Below are 20,665 nucleotides of genomic sequence, written 5' to 3'. Positions count from 1 at the left end.
ATGCAGTGTCACACATCCCTTGCACACCCATGCAGTGTCACACACACATCCCTTGCACACTCACGCGTCCCTCCCTTGCACACCCGCGCACACCGCGCATGCGCGCACCCCCATGTTACCCGCGCACGCGGCGCCCAACATGGCGGCGCCCACGGCCCCGGCCCCGCCCCCGGGTGTGGCACCGACCTCCCCAAGATGGCGGCGCCCGCGGGCCGCGCCCCCGCCGTGCGAGGCGCGGGGGGTTGTGGGGGCGGGCGGCGGCGGGGCCGCCATGGGGAACTGCCACACGGTGGGGCCCAATGAGGCGCTGGTGGTGTCAGGTACGGTCGGGACAGAGGGGCTGTGGGGTGACACGGAGGGGACCCTGAGGAAGTTGGGGGTCTTGGCTGTGGGGGAGCGTCAGGAGTTTGAGGGGTCTCTATTATGGGGGGACTGTGAGGGATTGGGGCGGGTCTCTAATGGGGTGTGCTAAGAGGCGGGGTTTGGAGTTTCCTCTCAGGCATTTGAGGGGTCTCGATCACTGGGGGCCCTGAGGGAATTGCGAGGAGGGGGATGTCTCTGGGATGGAGCCTCATGGGAGGGGGAAATCGGAGGGTCCTGGCTGTGAGGGGACTCTCAGGGGTTTGAGGGGTCCCTATCGGGGGGACACTGTCATGGAGAGAACCTGTGGGAGTTGGGGGTGTCTCTGTGATGGGGTGTGCAAGGAGGGAGGAACTGGGGGGGAGTCCTGGCTGTGAGGACACTCCGAGGGATTCTAGGGGTCCCTGTCCTGGGAGGGCCCCGAGTGATTTGGGAATAGACAGGGAGATGGGAGATGCTGCAATGGAACTGAGGCTCCGGGGTGGGGTCCCTGCATGAACCCCGGGGCTCTGGGGTGGGGTCCGGTGTCAGCAGCAGCACCTCCGATGCTGCTGATTTCGGGTGATATCAGGCAGTGGCACCAGCAAAGCTCTGGGCCCCCGTTAACAGGCTTAGGCTTGGATTGCCAGGAAGCTGTCCTGTTCCCCGGGACAGGTTGGATTTCCCAGGGAAGGGGAGCTGGGTGTGAGCATCCCCCTGGAGCAGAGCGCTGCAGGTTTATCCCTGCAGTGCCCGTCTTCATCCATCACATCCTGCTGCTGCTTCCTCACCAGCACATCGCCTGGACTCTCAGTGGTGCTGGCACTGGATGCAGGTGATGCCCATTGGACATGTGGAATGTCACCAGCAACTGACTGAGGTGACTGAGAGTGGGGTTAAACAAGCCAGCAGTGAAATCCCCCATGTCTGATTTACCCTGTAGCTGCTTCAATGCTGCTGAAGCTCCAGGCTGCACTGTGGCATGGACCAGGCTTTGTGCGGACAGGATTATTATTAATTAATTATTGTTAGATGAATTCATTATTGTTAGGTGATGTGAGGGCTGGGAGCTTTACTCTGTGGCAGACTGAGGCCAACTGCAAGGTAGTGAGCACCCAGTAGAAAATGCACGTGAATGTCAGGGCTGTGCCTCAGTCACAGCTCTGCCACGCTTGCAGCTATGTTATTGTGGTTTTGGAGCCAAAGCCTCCAGCAAGCTGTGGCTGATCTGTTATCAGTTCATCTCTCTTGGATGACAGACCTCTTACAGGAATTCCTAAGGAGATGCCAGGAGCAGGCTGCAGTTCTGGCAACAAGTATGCCCACTCTGGTGATGGCTTCTGAGGAGTTACAAGCTGCACCCAGCAGCTGCCCAGAGCAGCAGTATTCCTTGCAGTTTTCCTGGTCTGCAGTTCCCAGTGGGATCCAGAGCTGATGCTGTGCTTCCCTCCAAAGAGCCCCCTGTCAAAATTGGCACTGCTCAGTGAAATGCCACATTCACGGGAAGATTGGGAAGCTGTGCTCCAGGTGTGCCAGGATGCCCTTTAGTCTCAAAGCTTGGGTTTGCTTCTGTTCGGCTCTGGAGTTTACAAAACGCAGCTTCCAGGATGAGCCAGCAGGAATTTGTGGCATCTGCTTGCAGTTCCAGGCTTGGTGCTTTTCCACAGCCCGGAGCAGCGAGCCCAGGACACTCCTCTAAGTGCAGCTGCGTTTTGGGAAGGGAGCAGAGATCACGCCGGGTTCTGCCAGTTGGGATGGGGTTTGGAGCTGCCACCAGACTGGTTTTTCTCAGCTGCTCCCCAACATAGTCTGCAGATACTTGCTGAATCCTGAGGGCACCAACTGGGAGCTCTGCAGGGCCCTGCAGCTCCTCTGTGCCCGTGTGCAGAGCGGCTGCCAGGGCATTAGTGAGAGGGTGTAGCTACAAGCCGTTGAAATTCCAGGAACTTGAGCCATGTTCCTCTGGGGAAGAGCAGGAAGGACCTTGTGGGCCAGCATTAATTTGTGTGATACTAAGTTGGATTTGGGGAGAGAGGGGAAGGGAATGAGAAACCAATAATAATTACTAATAAGCCAAAATAATATTAAATACATTTTAGTTAATTTAATTTAAATAAACCAAATATTATTAGAGGCAGGCCTTTGGCTTGCAGTGTCGAATTGTCATGTGGTAGTTATTTGAAAGACTTCACTTTTGGGAGGGTTTTCTTTACTTTCTTTATTCAGCCTGTGCCCCTTGGCCTTTAGTCCCGGGCTTCCCCTGGCACATGGGTTTTTCTGAGGAGGGTTGTTCCTTCTTTTCACTTTCTTGTGAGACACTCGAGTTCCTCCAGTGCTCAAGGAGCAGCCAGCTGTGCTTTGGGATCATGGAGCTTTGTAGCCTTATTTGGGAAGCTGCTTCCCAGGCACGGCTCAGCACTCCATTGGCGCTGCCATCCTTCCCCTGCTGAGCAACATCGATATCCTTCTAAGAAACTGCACTGCTGATTGATCCATTGGTGAATAGTGGAGCCCAGGATTTGTAGGAATGCCCCACAGAGCCTTGAGTCTCCCCACATTGTGAGTCTGACTTTTCTGGGAGACTCCCTTGGCACAAGGTCTGAGGAGGCTTTGGCAGGAGCAGTGAGCCTGCTCTGAGCAAAACTGGTGCTGGTCAGGTTTTCAGGGAAATGCACAAAGTACCTGTTCATCCTGATATCTGAATGTTCCCACCAGGGAACCAAATAGGCTGTGAAATCCTGGGTTTGGGTTACAATCTGGTTAAATGCAGCTTTTGTGGCTAAGGGTCGATCTGCTGATTTTGAAATACAGTGCTGTAATATTTCCACAGAGTGTCATAATAAGGAAATATGTATTTATAGTGACCGTGTTCATCTAACAGTTACCAAACAGCATTGCCCAAATCTCTACAGCTGAAGCATTTTCCTTCTGGGTGGCAAAGGCTGCAGCAGAGGAGCTCTGAGGGGAACACCTGGACATACATGAAGGGGGAAAGTGAGCACAGCCCTCCCTGTTCCTGCATTAGGGAGTGAAAGGAGGAAAAAAAACAGGGGTTTGCAACCCATCCAACCCAAGTTTATTTCCTAGGAGGCTACTGAAACAAATATATTGCTTGTAACACCTTGAAGAGCACAAGTAGAGGTATTTTCCACATCCAGCTAATCTGATTCCCTCTCAGGTGAGCAGAAGTCAGCTTGAGAAATATGCTTCAGCCCAGTTTCTCAAGTTTTACTTTAGTGCAACACCCTTTGAGGCTTCTTGATGTCTGTCAAAGTAAAAGAAGAGCTGGCAGCTAATTCTACTTTTGTGGGGGAATTTCCTGCTGTATGCCAGCAGTCAGGTGTATGTAACCCTTCCAGGGCTGCTCTAGGCTCTTCCATCTTCTTACTGCATCCCTTTTACTCCTCAAGAACTGTTCATGTCTTTGAGACTGTGCTGTTTTCATGTTACTTTTCTAAGTTGAAGGCCTTAAATAAGAATTTCTTGAGGCTCTTGAAGCCCTTCCTGCAAGAGACCTACAGTCCACAGTGCAAGGAGGAACTGGTTTCTCAGATATTATGAAATAAATATGAAACTGCCTGGAAAACCATTGCCAAGGAACTTGACAGTAGCTCACTGTTCAGCTGAAAGAATTTATCAAGTAAGTTCCTTGTTTTGGCTTGAATAATGGAATCAAGAATGTGCTTATTGAATTTGCAGACTGAGCTGGGAATGGATTCGAGAGCTTTGAAGAGCTGGATCAGGATCAAAACAAACTCTGGAGACTGACCCAATGGGCTGAACAAAATCTGATGCAGTTCAGGAAGGAGGAATGTAGAAATTACACTTAGGTGAGAACAGTCTATTGCATGAAAATGGAACGGGAAGGTCCAGGCCATGTCCCATGGAAAGACGTGGTGAGCAGCAAGAACCACCTGAACCCTAAAGCTGGTGGTGCAATTCCAGTTCTTCAGCCTCAAAAGAAACAGGAGTTTGTGGGAAGGAGCAGGCAGCTTCAGCTGGGTCTCATGTGAGGTTTTGCCCTGTGTTCATACAGTTCATTCAGTTCAAACTGTTCCCCAGGGTTGTGGTTGGGGTGTCCCACCTCTCATACCAAGCAAGCTGTGCAGGAAACTTGCAGTGCCACTGATGGTCATCTGCCAGGTTTAACTGAGTGCTCCTGCAGATTTAGGTTTGTCATTTTGGCAAGCCAAAAATCTTTCCCCGTGGTTGGTTTCTCACTGCTTGTGATGCTCAGGGGTTGCTGAGAGTGCAGCATTGCATCTGGTCTCAAGTCATGAGTGCTCAAAAGGGCTCTTACGCAGCTCATTTGGGATCTTTCCTTCTCAGGAGATGCTTCTTCACCTTTTTACAGGTGGTGGGGCTCAAGGATTCCCTTGTCATGTGCTTGTTAAATCTCCAGAACTTGCAAACTACTCTTTGGAAAGCCTGTTAGGTGCAGGTGGACAATAGTCTCAGGCCTTTACTTTTGGTTTCCAAAAGGAATTCTGGGGTAGTATCTCTGATTTTGTTGTGTAGCTTCATTGTTGTTTCTCTTCTCTGAGTTACTGTTTACAAGATGAGTTACTAAATGTATTTTTAAACTCAGTCTGTAGCATTGTTACTCATTAAGTCATTTTCATGTAGATGACATCCAGAATAAGATAGCCAGTGCAGTCTGCTTTCATCTGCTGCAGTGACCATCAGAAGCTTTTATGGATTCAGCTCAGAACCCTGCATCTTTTAAAATTAATTTTTGTTAACCTTGTACCATTCCTGCATGTGAACAAAGCCTAATTTATATGCACAGCAGGGCCTAAGAATCAGACACTGACTTTAGTCTGGGCCCTGCTTTAGGATGTGATTTTCTTTATGTATGCTTTTGCATTCCTCTATCTCTGCATTATCTTCTGCCAGTAACTGTTTTCAATTACCAACTTTTTCCTGGTCTGCCCGCATTCAGCAGCCTGTTTACCATGACCTGATTTTGGAACGCTCACCACTTCCTGCCACAGAGGTAACTCAGTGCCTGAGTTACCTGGGAGAGCAAACAACACAGAGCTTGTTCAGATCATCCCAGCTTTGATGTTTTGAGCCCTGTGTCCCCAAAACTGTTGAGGCTCACGTTCTTCCTTGCTCGCTTCCTGCATCTGCTGAGAGCTCCTTTTATCTACCAACTCCCAAGCGATTAATCTTATTTCATAATAAAAAAACCCCAAACAAACAGACAACGTACTTCCCCCTGGCTCTGGGAATTCTTGCTTGAACATGGGACCCCTTTACTGGGAAGAGGCCAAGCTGGCTGGCAGCTCCCTGGCTATGAATCCTCCATTTGTGGCCCCGCACACTGCCCCGGAAGAGGCACGGTGGATGTTTGTGGAAGTGATGGCCAAGCAACTGTGAGACCCAGTCTGCTGGAACAGTGGGCGTATTATAGCTGGAAAAGGCAATTTCTCTGCCAAATCTCATTGTGCAAGAGGGTTTATTCTTCAGCCTTGCAAAGATTTCGCTTTGTTGGTTCCTTTTTCACTTGCTGCCTGAGAATTGAGAAAGAGACGGCAGGACTGCCATGGAAAATGAGCCCTCAGCTCCTCAGCCTTACCAGGACGGAGCTCTGCTGCGCTCAGACGTCCAGCATGCGTGAAAGCAACTGGCTGGCATCCCACTCCTCCTTAATGTGTTCGTTTTCCCTGGTTTTTTAGGCTTTGAACAGTTTTTGACATATAATCTAGCTCAGTAGACCGTGCCCTGCAGCTGCGTTGTGTAGCATCAGGAAGCAAATGTAGAGCTTGTTTTGGGTGTGATACTAAATAAGGTATTTTCGTGCATTTCCTACAGAAGAAGAGGAACATCTGTGTGGAGAGGCACTTTCCTGTAACAATGGTGGGTTTAGGGTGCAGAGCTTTCTCAGGATATTATTAAGAAACAATTAACAGAGGTTTGGTAAAGACCACATAGACCCTGTGAAATAAAATACCTTTCCATGTGGTGCTGCTTCTCCCGAGTGCCAGGAACACCTCCCTTCCTGTTCTTGGAAAACAAGGGCCTGGCTGAGAGGCTGAGCTAACCAGGCTGACGCCCTCCAAGAAATGTTAAAGGCATTGTGGTTACTGCAGGATGTTGTATCATCAGCTTCTGTAACGCTTGCCTGGCTGAAATAGCCTTCCAGCTATGGGAAGAAGCCAAAGGCTGGCTCTGAGCTCTAGGCTGTGCAGCACAGGAGATCTGAAAAAGTGTGTAAAGCCTTTTCCCGTTTGTGTTTAATTCTTGCTGAAGTGCAAGGGTGAAGAATTGTAGATGGGGCTCATCTGCTGGTTTGTCAACCATTGCATGGAAGCCAGTAAAGCAGGCAGTATGTGGCCAGTGTTTGGGAGCAGGCAGAAGATAGCTAAATGCTGGGGGACTGGGAGGAAGAGGAGGAGGACAGGGAGGACAGAGTCCCCTCCTGCAGTTGGAGAGCCCTGCAGGCATACTGGCCTGGATGTGTGCTGCTTCTTCTTCTTCATTTTGATCTCTTGCAGGAAACAATAATGGTCATTTCGCTTGAAAGGCCTGCTGGCTGCTGGCTTCATCCTTCTCCCTTTCCCCTCCCACAACCCAAAGCTCCCACAGCCACGCTGTGTTCCGCGTTCCTGCTCTTCCTGTGCGCCGGCTCTGTCTTGCCTGTAGAGATCCATCCCGCAGGGCTGGAACTGTCTGTTGCTCTGTTTGTACAGCACTCATCTTGCTGAGGGCCTCAGGCACTGCTGTAGTAAGAGTGATTATGGAGAGCAGACAAGAGAGATAATTCTGGCTTGATCTGCCTGAGAGTCAGCAGCTCCCAGCCCTGGTCTGAGCTGGGGAGCTGCAGAGCTCCTCTCTTCCCAGCCATGAAAACCCGGGGCTGATCACTGGCAGGGTGCTCTCTTGAAAGGCAGCAGGTGTCTTGTTCCTTAAATCAAAGATACAAAAATCCAGACAGCATCTTCTGGCTTCACTGGGATCAAATCTTAAATGTGTCAGAGGAGTTCTGGAGGCTGCCTGAATCTTGGGCACATGCAATTCTGAGATGGGCCATCAAAGCATCAGACACTGTGCTACTTACACAAGCCAGAACTAGGAGGTATTTTTTGGGAGCTCAAGGGTTCTTCCCTCCTCCAATGCTGACTTGAAAGCTCCTCTGGGAATTTAAGGGTGGTGTGAAGGAAAGGAGGTGGGTTTGTTACATGGCTTTCCCTAACAGTTAACATCACAGTTGAAGATACTTACATTGATTCTGGCTGCTAAAAGTGCTTAACAAAACTAAAATAAAGCCCTGATTTGAGATACAGTCACTTTCTGTGTGTTACTGTTGGTCATAGTGAATTATACAAATACTATTTTCCAACTTTATAAGACAATTCCAAAAAAAGTTGCCTTGGGAAAACTGCTGTGTGAAGCCCATGGAGAGGAGGAAGAGCATGAACTTCTCTGCTTGTAAGTTATTCCCTGTCCAAGAGCACGTGCATGTGTGTGATCCTGATGTCTCTGTGCTCTCTGCTGTGCTGCAGGTGGCTGCTGTGGCTCTGATGAGAAGCAATATGTGTATGGAGGCTGGGCCTGGGCATGGTGGTGCATTACTGACACCCAAAGGTAAGGAGACCCCTGTTGTTTGTGGGCTTTTGGAGAAGGAATTTGGCAAAATCATCCCAGTGGGGCTGTCAGCAGTGTCTTTAGGAACACTGGACCAGGCACTGCATATGAAACCAGGGGTGAGCATCAGGAGTTCTTTGCTGGCTGTTGGCATGGGGACAGCTGGATGCCACAGTGCAAAAGACACACAAAAAAAGAAATCACATGCTTTCAGCTGAAGTACTTTTCAAATGGCCTCTATGTCCACAAGAGGAGCCAAGTCCTGCCCAGTATGGCTCAACCCCTTAGCCAGTAACAAACCAGTTTGTGACCTGCAGTGCACCAGTGCCGCCCTCTGCTCCTCAAGTCTCTCTTTGTAAAGACTGCTGACTGCTCTCACCTTGGGAGCAGACTGTTCCGATTTAAAACCACGGGATTTCCTTGCTCTCCCTTTCCTCAGCTGTAGATTTTGCTTGCTGCTGCTTACAGTCTGGGCTCTGAGCTGACATGCTGTGGTAGTGCTGCTGTCCTGCTAATACGGCTCTTTGTCTCTAGGATCTGTAGGAATGCTCCCTCCCAATACATCCCTCATGCCCACTGATGCAGGTTTCCTCCGTCTGTGTAAAAAAATAACAGGGAAAAGGATAAAGACGTGACTTTTGGGTTTTACACTGAATGATGGCCAGAGGTTGTAGTTAACCCTTACAGCCTCTTCCAACCTCTTTTCCCTGTACCTGTGTTGCCACCAGCAGACAAAGTGAGCATGTGGCTGCCCTCACTCTGCACGTGATGGAAGGTGGGAGGGGAAGGAAAAGCCCAGCTTGTGGGTTTAGTGTTTAAGGGCTGTGTTTGATCCAGACAAGCTTCATTCCCAGGTTTTTGTAAGACATCTTGTTGGGAGAACTGTTAATTGAACAAATGGTTCTTCCTTCTCTTCTTTTGTGAGAAGTGCAGAGAACGGTGCAGGACCTTGACCTGCCCAGTACAGGAGATCAGATACATTTGGGAGGCTGGTTTTTTAAGTTAAGGATAGGCTGAATCCAGGGCCAAGAACTGGATTGCCAGGAATGAGCTGTTACATGATAGAGGTCTGCGCATTATTTAACAAATGGGGCTCTTGACAGGAATTCCAGCATCCAAACAAATCTACTTTAAAATCCATACCATTCAAACAGTTCAAGCCGTGGGATGTGGGGCTTAATTCTCCTTTCTCAAATGCCATAAGCTGTGCCCCAGATGGAGCCCACTGCATTAACATGAAGAGTGAGACAGATTTCCTTCTCTGAAATTAGGACATTTTTTCTGGAACTTTCAGTGCTGCAAGCAAGAGAGACAGGAGCAATTGTGTTGCTGTCAGCGGCATCCCGCCAGGTAGCATTAACCTGGGAACAAAAGGAACAGTTAGAGCTGGCAGGGTGCTGGGCACTTACCCTGCTCCAACCTTGAGCACTGGGGAAAAACAAGGGGAAAAAATGCTGTCCCTGTTTAGGGGTCAGAAATAAAAGCAGTGAGAGACACAGCGTGGTCTAATATGCCTCTGGGGGAGCCAAATGGTGTTAATTCAGCTTCTCAGGACAGCACTTGGAAGCAACTTCTCTCCTCAATGCCTTAGCCAGGGGTGGGTAGCCAGGTCCCTGGCATTTTCATTTTTCTGGCCTCTCTTAAATATTGACACAGAAGCATCTAAATTATTACCAAAAGGAATTTTTCCTGGTGTCAACAGGGGATTCCAGCTGACACCAGGATGGCGTAGATGGTTCAGTTTTATGTGCAGGGTGGGCATGAGCCCCCAGCCTATCTATCCTCATTAAAAGAAGCTGCTGTATGCTGCAAACTCTCCTCCCCAGCGACCAGGGGAGCCGATTATGGAGCCCTGGGAGCAGGCAGTGGGAAAAAGGCAAACTGAACAGGGAAAAGCTGAAACCTCAAAGTCTCGTCTGTCCTTTGCAACGAGTGTCTTACTCTCTGGTAACTGCTCTGTGTATTTGCTGTCCTACCCTTACTCCTCCCTGCTCAGAGTGTCTTTGGAGGTTTTGACCATCCTCTGTCGCTGCGAGAATGTTGAGACGTCGGAGGGGGTCCCACTGTACGTAACAGGGGTTGCACAGGTAATAATCCACCAGCTTCCTAACACCCTGTCTAACTGTTTATCCCTCTGTTTTGAGCAGCAGCAGCAGCAGCAGCAGCAGGATAACAAAAACTAATGATTTTCTAATGGGACAGCTGAAATCTCCATACCCTCCTCTTCTTCCCCTTCTCCTTCTCCAGCACTTGCCCTGTGGCACTCCACAGTTAACAGATAATGCAGACAGGTACATCCCTGGAAAATTCCAAATTCAGCATTTCTGTACCTAATGTTTGCTCCTGCTGTAACCCTTTCCTTGCCAGCACGGTCTCCATTGTGGGCATGGGGGAGAGCAGAAGGGCATCTGCTTTTGTGTGGAGGCACAGGCAAGCCAGGTTGGATTCTGTACAGGATTTGGGACAGGTGGGAAGGCAGGCTTTTTGTCATTTCAAAACTGCAGCTGTGCCTGGCTCTGCAGTGTTGGCTATGGATTCCCACTCAGGCCTTCTTCCTCCATATGGAGACACTGCCCATTTTGGATGTTGTCACCTCTGAAAGTACAGCACAGAGACCTTGGATGAGTTGCAGCACACAGGACTGACATTACGAACCATTAATGACCAAACATCCCTGTGAACAGAACTAAGAAGCAGCACAGTTTGGGAATTAAATTCCAAGTCTAGATTAGGCCTTCAGAAGGCTGAAATCCTGCAGTATCTGATTAAAGCCGTGAACACATGGCAAAAAATGCCTGTGCATGTCCTGGGCAGTGGGATGTGTTTTATCAGCTCCCAGTTTGCATGCCAGTTTAATTAGGACAGTGGCCAAGGCAGGCATGAATTTGCAGGGATAGGTTTCAGCACTTCCAGCCAATTCTGGAGCAACCCAGCGTGCACACAGCAGCCCAGGGCAGCCCCTTCATGGTTCAGATGTTTGACCTAATGTTCACTGACACAAACTCTCTGCCCCGTGGCTCCCTGTCCTGACTCCCGACGCCTTTCCGGCTCATTATGGCTGACGTGGGAGCCAGGCTTGGCTTCCTGGAACAGAACCTGCCACAGCCAAGGTTCTGTCCCTTGTCTTACGAAATTATGACCTGCAGATTGCTGGGACTGACCAAAGTACCTCAGGCCCACCTGGGATGACTGAGAAAGCTCTGGAGCTGCAAGATCTGTTCCTGGGTGCCTGATACTCTACAGGCATGGCCATAAAGAGCTGGAGACTCATTTCCATCTGCCTTTGGGTCACGGGACACTGGAAAAATAGAGAGAGAGGTGAACCAGGTCAGGGGGTAGGTCTGTGTAGGGCTAACCCAGGGCTGCTTCTTCAGCATCAGTGCCAGGTTCTGCCAAGCACCAGTGCTCATGTGAGGTGGGTGGGAGCATCCCAGTTCTGTGCTGTGCTTCTGAACCAGTGACACCATCCTGTGCTGCCACAGCATTGGGCAGCATGGCACAATGAGCCTCTGACAGAGGGCCCTTTGTGGTCCCAAAACTGCAGCTTCTGGCCCCTCACTAACCCAGCAGGAGGGAAAGGGTCACAGGATCATTTCCAGTCTGGATTCCAGCCTTTGCTGATAAATTGCCTTTAAGCATTATCTGAAAATCTATTTCTTGGCCGCAGTGCCCAGTCTGTCTCCAGTCACAGATGTGGTCCCTTGGCTGCATTCTGTGCCTGTCTTGCATTACCTGTGATGAGTGCAGCAGGTAGCTTGGGGCAGGAGATGCAAAGGGAAGAGCTGTGTGTGTGTAACCTGGAAACGTGCAAATATTTTACGTTTTTTGGCAGGATTTCCCTAGAGATAATGACGTTACAGCCCAGGTGTGAGGACGTAGAGACGGCGGAGGGGGTAGCTATAACTGTCACAGGTGTGGCACAGGTACAGTAACTCCAAAACATCATTTCAGGAATGCATGTCTCTAACTTACATCTGGTTTTCCCCCTTAAGAGGTGGCTGTTGTCCAGGGAGAGAAGCCAACTATGAAATAAATCCGTGTACCAAACCACGCTGTCCTTGTTGGTACAAACACACTCCAGTATGTTCCATGTGGTGAAGGGGGTTGTGACCTCTCCTCCTCTCCCTAAAATAATTTTTTCTGGTGTCTCATTTGTCCACGTGGCAAATGAGGTGTGTGGGGGTGACTTGCTGTGTTTGTGGAATGCTGATGTTCTGTGGTGGCCTTGCAGCTGTGTGTGACCCCACAGGACTGACCCATAACCTCCTGAGATGGTATCGAGCTTTATATTCCTTTGGATTGTTATTGTTAGCACATGGACCTTGTACTTCTTCACGGTGAGTTAAAGCTTAAAAAAAAAGAATTTAGTCCCTCCAGGCGCTAAAACTGGCGTGTAAATTTTTTGGCTGGAATTGAATTTTGATTCTCTTCAGCTTTCTTCAAATGTAAGAACCTGCTTTTGCTGCTTGTGGCAGCACACCAAAACCCTGCACTTCTTGGAGTCTGAGGTCTGCTGTCCTGGTACAGGCTGTCCTTGGGGCCAAGTCCTGCCCTGGGGAGGATGCTGGGAGGGAAATGTTAGTTTTTGAGGGAATTGGGTTCCTCAATTAGGCAGCTGGATGCTGTGATTGAAAATTGTTCCTGACAGCTCATTCTGGATGTACAAACCAAGAGCGGCTCTCAGTGCACACAGGGCTGTGGTCACTGTGTGTCCAAGGCATGTCCAGGTGAGTTGTCACAGGATAAGTGGCTGCCACATTCCCTGTGGGGAGCTCTGGAGCCAAGGGGAGCTGCTGAGTGATGCAGTGATGTGACCAAAAATCCCTCATGGAGCCAGCACCCTTGGTTTCAATTTTTCAGTACTTTATATCCGTCTTTCAGTTCTTTTCCAGTTCTTTATATCCATTTAGCTGCTAAGGCGTCACAAAACCCCAGTGGTCTTTGCATGGTTGGCAAAATGTGTGCACCCATGTCTCCCTTCACACTCTTTTCCTAAATCTGTAGGCTTTTCCTTCTGTATTTGGTGTTTCTCTGAAGCCAGCATTCCCTTTTGTCCTAGTTTTGGGAAATCCCTCCATTGCCTGCAAAATGGTCTGGTAGCAGAGGGCTGGATCACCAGGTGCCTTGATTTAAGAATGCAGACCCCAGTTCATCTCATTCGTGTTACTCTTTCCTCTCACTGTTCATTTTTTCCACTGACAGTTAATTTTAAAGCTGGGATCCAAGGAATTGCCACGCAGAAAGCAGCCTCAAGGCTGTTGGGGATGTGCATGGCAGAAGTTACCTTAACTTTGCAGAAGTACTTTTGAGACAAAGATTTTTCTTTTAAAGGCTTGAGCAAAAAAAAAAAAGGGAAAAAAGCAAACAACTTATTCCTGGAGAAAGAGCTTTTAAAGTGTTTGCTGTAATGATAGAAATTCTTAATGTGCACAAGGATGCTGTTCTTTTTCTTGAGGAGGGATTTAATGAGTGCTCACCAGTAGTCTCCTCCCTGCGTTGGCTGGGTGCTGGGATGTGCTGGGATGCTGCTGCCTTGGGCCATGCTGGGCTCTGTATCCTTCTGTACCATTTTCCTGAGCCTCCAGCTAATTGGATTCTCTGTGCTCACCCCTCGCTGCGAGTGCAGCTGGCCAGAGCAGGGTGCGGCGGCATCGATCCTGCACACAGGATTGCTGGATGGAGGCTCTCTGATTCCCTGCCAGCCGAAGGCTCTCCCTCTGATGGGAGTGACATTTGAGAAGCACTGAGTGTCGCAGTGCCCTGCCTGAAACCCTGCAGAACACACTGAGCATGAATTGCTCAACTCTGGTTTCTTTTGTGCAGCCTTTGCTTTGGAGGTTGGGATCTGTATTCCGTGCAGGGCCAGGCTCCCATGGGCTGTCCAGGGCTCACCAGTGGAGGCTGGCTGGCTTTATCCAGAGGCTGAATCATTCCTTGCTCCTAAGCACCGCAGGGATTCTCCTAATGAACATCCTGCCCTGTGCTCTGTCCTCCCCACAGCTCCCGAGGGTGGGGATTGTTTGGAGAGGTGGAATTGCTGGCAGATGCTCACCATAAATGTTGCCGCTGAGTCTAATTGCTTTTAATACTTGCAAAAACCTCCCGTTCGCTGTGGCAGGGCCTTGTGCAGGGCTCATGCTCCTGGGTGCAGCTCCAGAGCAGCTCTCCCAACTCCCCCTTGTGTGGGAAGAGCACACTGCTGGCCTGGGGTGTAGGGACAAGAAGCCACTGTGGAATTGGCCCCGAAAGGATCCCGAGAGGCTTTGGGGACAATGAGGAAGAGGATTGCCACACTTGCCTGAGGTTGTTTGACATTTTTGACTGGGAGAACCAGTCTGGGAAGCAGCAGTAGGAAATAGGCTCAGCCTGAGTTGGCCTTTCTTCACATTACAAGGGGCAGGGTTGTGGCAGGTGAGTTTTGGCCAGCTCACTGTGTCTAACACAGTCCACCTCCTGTCCCTTTAGAAGATGACAGTCAGTCCCAGTTGTCCTGCTCTCTGGCAGGGCTGGGGCCAGGTGCTGCAGTTTGGCTCCAGAGGGATCATTTTGGATGGATCTCAAGAAAGAGTTGTGTTGCTTTTGCAGCTGGAAGTGCTCTAGAAAGTATTGGGATGAGGTCTGTAGGCTGTGAATCCCTCAGTAGTGTGTGCTGGGACCCTCAGAGGGTCCTTGTGCAGCATCTGTGGCTTTGGAAGTCTCTGAACCAGGTCCAACCAATGCCCTTGGGGCAGGACTCCGGGTGCCACCAGCTCCTTGTGGGACAGGAGGTGCTGCCCAACACAGCTGTGTCCATGAGAGGGTGCTGTAGGATCCAGAAAGCTGCGTGGCTGCTATGGACCTGCTCCTTCTCTGGTGCTGCCAGGCACAGAATGTCCCTGTGCCCAGCCTTTGCCTGAGCCCTCAGACTGGACAGGGCCACCAGGAGCTGACATCTTGGTGGGTTGCAGCTCCTCATAGCTGGGTGCTGTAGGGCACAGATCTCCACTGCCTGACACACTCCACGGGGATTTGTAATTCACTTTGCCTTTAAAAAGCAGCCCTGTGACCAGCAGGACCATCCTAAGACCCTGGCTTGGCTGGAATGGGGGTGCTTTTACACCTGGCTCTGGCTGTGGGAGGTGAAAATATTGCTGTGTCCCACTTCTGGGGATCATCACCAGACTGACAGTATGGAGCAGAACAGCCAAGTTCTGACCATGACACGTTGGAGTCTGGCAGCTCCCAGCTACAGGCAGGACAAACCAGTGTGCTGTGGTCTTACTGTCTCATCTCTCCTTCCAGGGAACACTGAATAGAGCCCCTGTTCCCAAGCTGCTCCTTGGGTTTGTCAGACTCTTTCTTGTTTTCTGCCTTTCCTTGGTCAGAAAAAAATTAATTCTAGTGAAAGAGGAGGAAGAGAAAGATAACAAAATGGCTTTTGGCCAGGGATGGTAACAGCCAGCTTTCTTCTGACTCTGGTGTTGGTGCAATGGCTGAACTGGTATTTCAGGGCTTTTTGTAGGATTTCTGTGAGTTGGGACTGGTAGGGTCGGGCTCTGTCCCCACTGCTGTGGGACAGATGGTTGCAGGGAGCACCTCCATGCTGAGCTGCTGTAGGGGTTTGGACAGCAGCACACAGAGCAGGGCCTCGCTGGCTGGTCCAGTGGCCTGGCTCAGTCTGGTGACAGCTCAGTCCTGTCCCTTGGAGCATCAGTAGCATGGGGGCCTGGCAGCCTGGTGGTGGTACTGCTGCTTCTGCTGCTGCTGCTGCTGCTGCTGCTGCTGTTGGGTGCCTGCACCTCCTGGACAGGCACCTTCAGTCCCTTTGGTTCTGTCTCCTGTCTCTAGGTGAAGATAATGACCGAGAAGGAGCTCCTGGCTGTGGCCTGTGAGCAGTTCTTGGGGAAGAACGTGCAGGATGTGAAGAACGTGGTCCTGCAGACACTGGAGGGACACCTGCGCTCCATCCTGGGTATGGAGGGGCTCATCCCCTGGAGGCATCTCGAGTGGCTTTGTCCCTTCTCAGCTGGCTGGTCCCAGCAGTATCGCTGTCACCACGCAGCCACACGGGACCTTCCTCTGCTGCCTGCAGAGGTGGCATCTCCCTTCCAGCAGCTCCCTCTGTGTGGCTGGGCGTTGTGATAAATAAGTTTTCAGTGCCTGCAGCAAGAGATGTCTGAGTCCCCAAGGGCCACAGGTAGCACATGTGGGTGGTGGTTGCACTTGTGAGACTGAGATGTTGGTGCCACTGCAGGGGCAGAGGATTATGCCCTTATGCCCAGGCCTGAAGAGATTAGGGACAACGAGGATGTTGCTGAGCTTAGACCCACGTCATTGCGTGTTACCTGTTCCAAATAAAGTGCTTCACCTTCCTCCACTCTGCAGGTACCCTGACAGTGGAGCAGATCTACCAGGACAGGGACCAGTTTGCCAAGCTGGTGCGGGAGGTGGCAGCTCCTGACGTGGGTCGCATGGGGATCGAGATCCTGAGTTTCACCATCAAGGTATGCCCAGATGTTGGGCGCTGCACTCTGGGCAGAGCTGTGGGAGCAGCAGGAGAGAGCCTGGCCCTGACTCCCCTGCTGACAGCCTGTCCCAGCCCTCCGGGAGTTTCCATGACAGCCGCCGCAGCATGTCCTGTATCCAGGCAGCTGGGCCAAGAGCAGCTGGGTAGCTGCCTCTGTAAACAGGCTCGTGGAGAGAGCTGGCTGATAACCCAGCCCCCTGGGAGTGAGGGAAGATGTCGGGATGGCCTTTTTCTCCCTGCCCTCCCCTGTTTGTTTGGAGCAGCTGACATGACGTGTTCTGACCCCGGGTTGACCGCACTGAGCTTCAGTAGGAAGGGAGCAAGATGGAGTCACTTGTTTGAAGTGCTTATGACTTATCTCCCCTCCCCAGGATGTCTATGATAAAGTGGATTACCTGAGCTCCCTGGGGAAGACTCAGATTGCAGCTGTCCAAAGGGATGCAGACATTGGAGTGGCAGAAGCCGAGCGGGATGCTGGCATTCGGGTGAGTCCAGAGATGTGCTGGGCTTCCCTGGAGCAGCCTCTTCTGCTCCAACTGCACGCTCTGAAGCTCTGCTCTCTGTTCCCTCTCTGCAGGAGGCAGAGTGCAAGAGAGAAATGCTGGATGTCAAGTTCATGGCAGATACCAAAATAGCAGATTCCAAACGGGCTTTTGAGTTGCAGAAAGCTGCCTTCACTGAGGAGGTCAACATTAAGGTGACAGCATCCCACAGCCCACTGCTGTTTCCTGGAGGGTCTGTGATGGTATTGGTGGCTCTGGGACTTGTCAGCTTCCTCCTCCTGCATCTGTTAGGAGAACTAGAGGTGGAGAACCCAGGTCTGTGTGTCACTGTGAGCTCCTTGCAGCAGATGCCTCTCCTGTTTGCAGATATTCGGTGGGACTTGGAGGAGAGGAAAGGGTGGGGAGGGTTGAACCTGGAGCTGGTAGGGCTCAAGTGCTGTGGGAAGAGCAGCACTGAGGATTGGGATGTCACCCCTGGGAAGAGGTTCAGTAGCAGGAGTCGTGTCTGGTTTTGGAGTCCTTGTATCTGCACACAGGAGTTTGTGGCCCAGACCCCTCTTCTCCTCTTCCCCGTGTGCAGACTGCAGAAGCCCAGCTGGCCTACGAGCTCCAGAGCGCCCGGGAGCAGCAGAAGATCCGCCAGGAGGAGATCGAAATCGAGGTGGTGGAGCGCAAGAAGCAGATCGAGGTGGAACAGAAGGAGGTGGTCCGGATGGAGAAGGAGCTGATGGCCACCGTGAAGCAGCCGGCCGAGGCCGAAGCCTATCGCATCCAGCAGATCGCCGAGGGCGAGAAGTGAGTGAGCCCCTGCCCTGGGCTGGGGAGGTGGGAGCACAGTGCTGCCCTGAGCCCCTGCTCCTGGGCTCTCTGAGGGATCCAGGTTGCTGCAGGGCTGTGTTTCCCTTTCCAGGGTGAAGCAAATCCTCCTTGCTCAGGCGGAGGCGGAAAAGATCCGCAAGATTGGAGAGGCTGAGGCTTTTGTGATCGAGGCCGTCGGGATGGCAGAGGCTGAGGGGTTGAAGCTGAAAGCACAAGCGCTCCAGAAGTATGGAGAAGCTGCCCAGCTGGCTCTAGTGCTGGATGCACTGCCCGAGGTGAGGAGGGAGCAGCTTTCCCCTGCTTCAGGTGGACCAGGGGAGTTCCCACACTGGGCCAGGTCTCCTGGGGGCACAGCAAGGCCCTGTAGGGACCTTTGCCAGTGACCTGCTGAGCAGTTCCTTGACTCTCTGCTCATCCCTGCTTCCCCAGATCGCTGCCCAAGTGTCTGCTCCCCTCTCCAAAGTGAATGAGATCGTTATTCTCAGCGGAGAGAAAGGCAGCACCATGTCCGATGTGAACCGTCTCCTGGCTGAGGTCCCCGCCTCCGTGCGTGCCATCACTGGTGTGGATCTCACAAAGGTGAGCTGGCAGCTGGCAGCTGGCAATGCCAGCTGCTCCTAGGGCACGGGGACCTGCCTGGAAGCTTTCAGTCTCCCAGGGAACCTCTCTTTCCCCAACCCTGTCCACCACAGAGTGCAGGCAGCTCCCTGCCTTCCCTTCCTGCAGCCCTAACAGCTTCTCTCTTCCCCTCCTGCAGCTTCCCCTGTTCCAGAAAGCCACCGAGGCCAAGGAATGAGGTTGGCCAACCCAAAACTAGTGAAGATCACTCCCTGTTATGCACTCAGACATCAACTGCCTTCGACACATGGGAATTCCTTTTATATCAAAGACAATCCGAGTTTCATTTGTAACTGGTGCCTTATTTTGTAGGGCCAGAAAGATGCATGTCCTGTCTGCTGCTCTTTTTATTCCAAGGCTGGGAGAGGATTTATTTTCTAATTAACCTTGTGTTGTCTCAGGCCAATCCCATCCCCGGTTATGACTGGCAGCTTCTCTGGCGTTGCAGTCCCAGTGCCTTGCTGTTCTCTGCCCTGGGGTGAACACCTGGAGCTGGGAGCAGAGGCTTGGGATGTGGAGCTTTAGGAAAAGAACCAGGACCCCCTCCCCTGGTCTCCTTGCCTTCTCTCAGTGACTCTCCGGGGCACTGTCCCAGCCCTGCCTCTGCCCACAGCTGTCCCTGTGGCTGGCTCTCCTTGTGTCTCACCCCCAGGGCCCCCACAGTGCCAGCAGCCCTGCCCAGGCTGGGTGGGTGGCAGCCAACCCCCCAGGAGGGTGACAATCCAGCACTAGCAGTGGGTGCTACCCTCTCCCATGCTGGCTCCCCTTGGGGAATTTTCCTCATAGGATCTGGAGCAGGGAGCTCTCCACAGAGCAGAGGGAGCCCAGCTCAGCCCTGGTGAGGTCCCACCACCAGAAATACCAAAAAGGAGCGCTGTGCCAAAGCCACCCATCCCCTGAGAGGGCAGTGTCCCCAGATGCTGTGGCACTTCCTGACCCCACAACTCAAGCAGAATGGTGGTCAGAGGTGGGTTGGGGGACCAGCAGGACACTGAGGTGGGGACAGGCTCCTCCAGCACAGCCTGTACAGCTGCCCCTGCCTCCCTTCCTCCCCCTGCCTCTTATGGCCAGTGGCTTTGCTGTCTTGTGACAATGTGAAAGAGGTTGTCCCCTGTGTGTGCCCGTCCTCCCCACAGTGCCACAGAGCCTTGTGCTGGCCCTTGCCCCTTCCCTGCCTGTCTCGATGCCTGTGCTCCATGTGGCTGGCACAGCCGGACCCTGTGTGAAGTCAGCCTGGCACTGCTGGGGGGCTGGTGGCATTTGGGGGTCCTGCGCCCACAGCTCAGTGCCCCCACCCCGTGCCATAGGGCGGGGGCAGGTCCCTCCCGGTGCTGTCCTTTGCCAGGAGTGACCCAGGGCTGGGGGGGCGCGGCTGCTGCGGGGCCCCCCCGTGCCCTCCCAGCGGCGTTATCGGTCCCCGGCCTGCGCTGGCCCGTGGGCGGCGGGCAGGCGTGCCGGGCCGGGCCGGGCCCTATCTGCATGTGCCTGCGCCCGCCACCCCGCTGCTGAGAGATAATAAACCCTTGTCACCTCCTGCCTGGGCTCTGTTTCGTCTGTCACGCCCGTCCGTCCCGCCCCAGCACCCTCGGGTGCGTTGCCAGCCGTGGCCTGGGCTGGCTGGGGGCTGCTGGCCCCGGAGTGTTCCCGCTGGGATGGGGGAACAAGGGGTGCGTGGAGGTGAGACCCCGGCTCACGCTGCTCCTGGAAAGCTCCTGGGAGCTGGTGGCTTCCCCACGGTCACCGTGTCCCCACGGGCTCTGTGTCGCAGCCCTCCGTGGGGGTAGAGCCGCACGGGGATGAGTGTGGAGCCAGGAGGCACCGAGTGAGCTCCACTGCACGGCCCGTGTTAGCCCAGGGGCTGGCCACTGCACGGGCACCCCAAAGAGTGGCACCCTGGGCTCTGGAGCCGGGCTGAAGGTGCTCTGTCCCAGCAGCCAGGCTGTGGCAGCAGCTCGTGTCCCCCCGCCCTGCCACCGGAGTCCTGTCCCAGCCCCACGCACCCTTCCCTGCGCTGGGGGACAGCAGGGCGGCTCTGGGGGTACCTGTCCTGCTCGGGGTCACCCTGCCAGCAGGACCAGTGACAGCCAGCACGGGGCTGGCATGGGGGGCTTTGCTACACTGCCCTCAGTGGGGAAAACAGTTTCTTTGTGCCCTCCAGACCCTCCATGTCCCCCCAAACACAGGGCAGGACAACAGGCCCTGCCCTATGTGTCCTGCAGGGTGGCCCTGCAGATAGACAGGGTGGGGACAGCTCTGCAGCTCCCAGGGCCTCCTTATCTGGAGTCAGACA

At 52.7% G+C, this 20,665-nt stretch overlaps 2 protein-coding genes across 7 annotated transcripts in view; both read left to right on the top strand.

Annotated features, from left to right (window-relative positions):
* The window catches only part of DHRS13 (dehydrogenase/reductase 13), a 3,021-nt gene extending 2,883 nt beyond the window's left edge, over positions 1 to 138 (top strand). The window contains exon 5 of the mRNA XM_042026209.1: positions 1 to 138. This exon is cut by the window's left edge and continues 583 nt beyond it. The gene's annotated coding sequence lies outside the window, so the exon portion shown is untranslated.
* Positions 139 to 215: 77 nt separating this feature from the next.
* FLOT2 (flotillin 2) lies at positions 216 to 19,909 on the top strand. Of its 6 annotated transcripts, none has more exons than XM_042026203.1 (11): positions 216 to 320; positions 7,848 to 7,929; positions 11,762 to 11,852; positions 15,757 to 15,880; positions 16,294 to 16,412; positions 16,807 to 16,920; positions 17,013 to 17,132; positions 17,519 to 17,733; positions 17,849 to 18,032; positions 18,187 to 18,336; positions 18,515 to 19,909. In XM_042026203.1, exons 1-11 carry the CDS (start codon positions 272 to 274, stop codon positions 18,551 to 18,553), a joined length of 1,287 nt encoding a protein of 428 aa, XP_041882137.1. In that variant the 5' UTR covers positions 216 to 271; the 3' UTR covers positions 18,554 to 19,909. The 6 variants fall into 6 exon arrangements, with proteins under 6 accessions (XP_041882137.1, XP_041882138.1, XP_041882142.1 ...); XM_042026204.1 differs by lacking the exon at positions 11,762 to 11,852 and adding an exon at positions 9,926 to 10,016; XM_042026205.1 differs by lacking the exon at positions 216 to 320 and adding an exon at positions 4,042 to 4,169.
* The last annotated feature ends 756 nt before the right edge of the window (positions 19,910 to 20,665 follow it).

Source organism: Corvus kubaryi, unplaced genomic scaffold, assembly GCF_017639235.1.
Source record: "Corvus kubaryi isolate FWS band 111438036 unplaced genomic scaffold, C.kubaryi_AGA036_p1.0 37284, whole genome shotgun sequence".
In the NCBI taxonomy this organism is placed as follows: Eukaryota; Metazoa; Chordata; class Aves; order Passeriformes; family Corvidae; genus Corvus; species Corvus kubaryi.
Note: the sequence above shows the minus strand (reverse complement) of the source record. Positions and strands in the feature narration are given on the sequence as shown.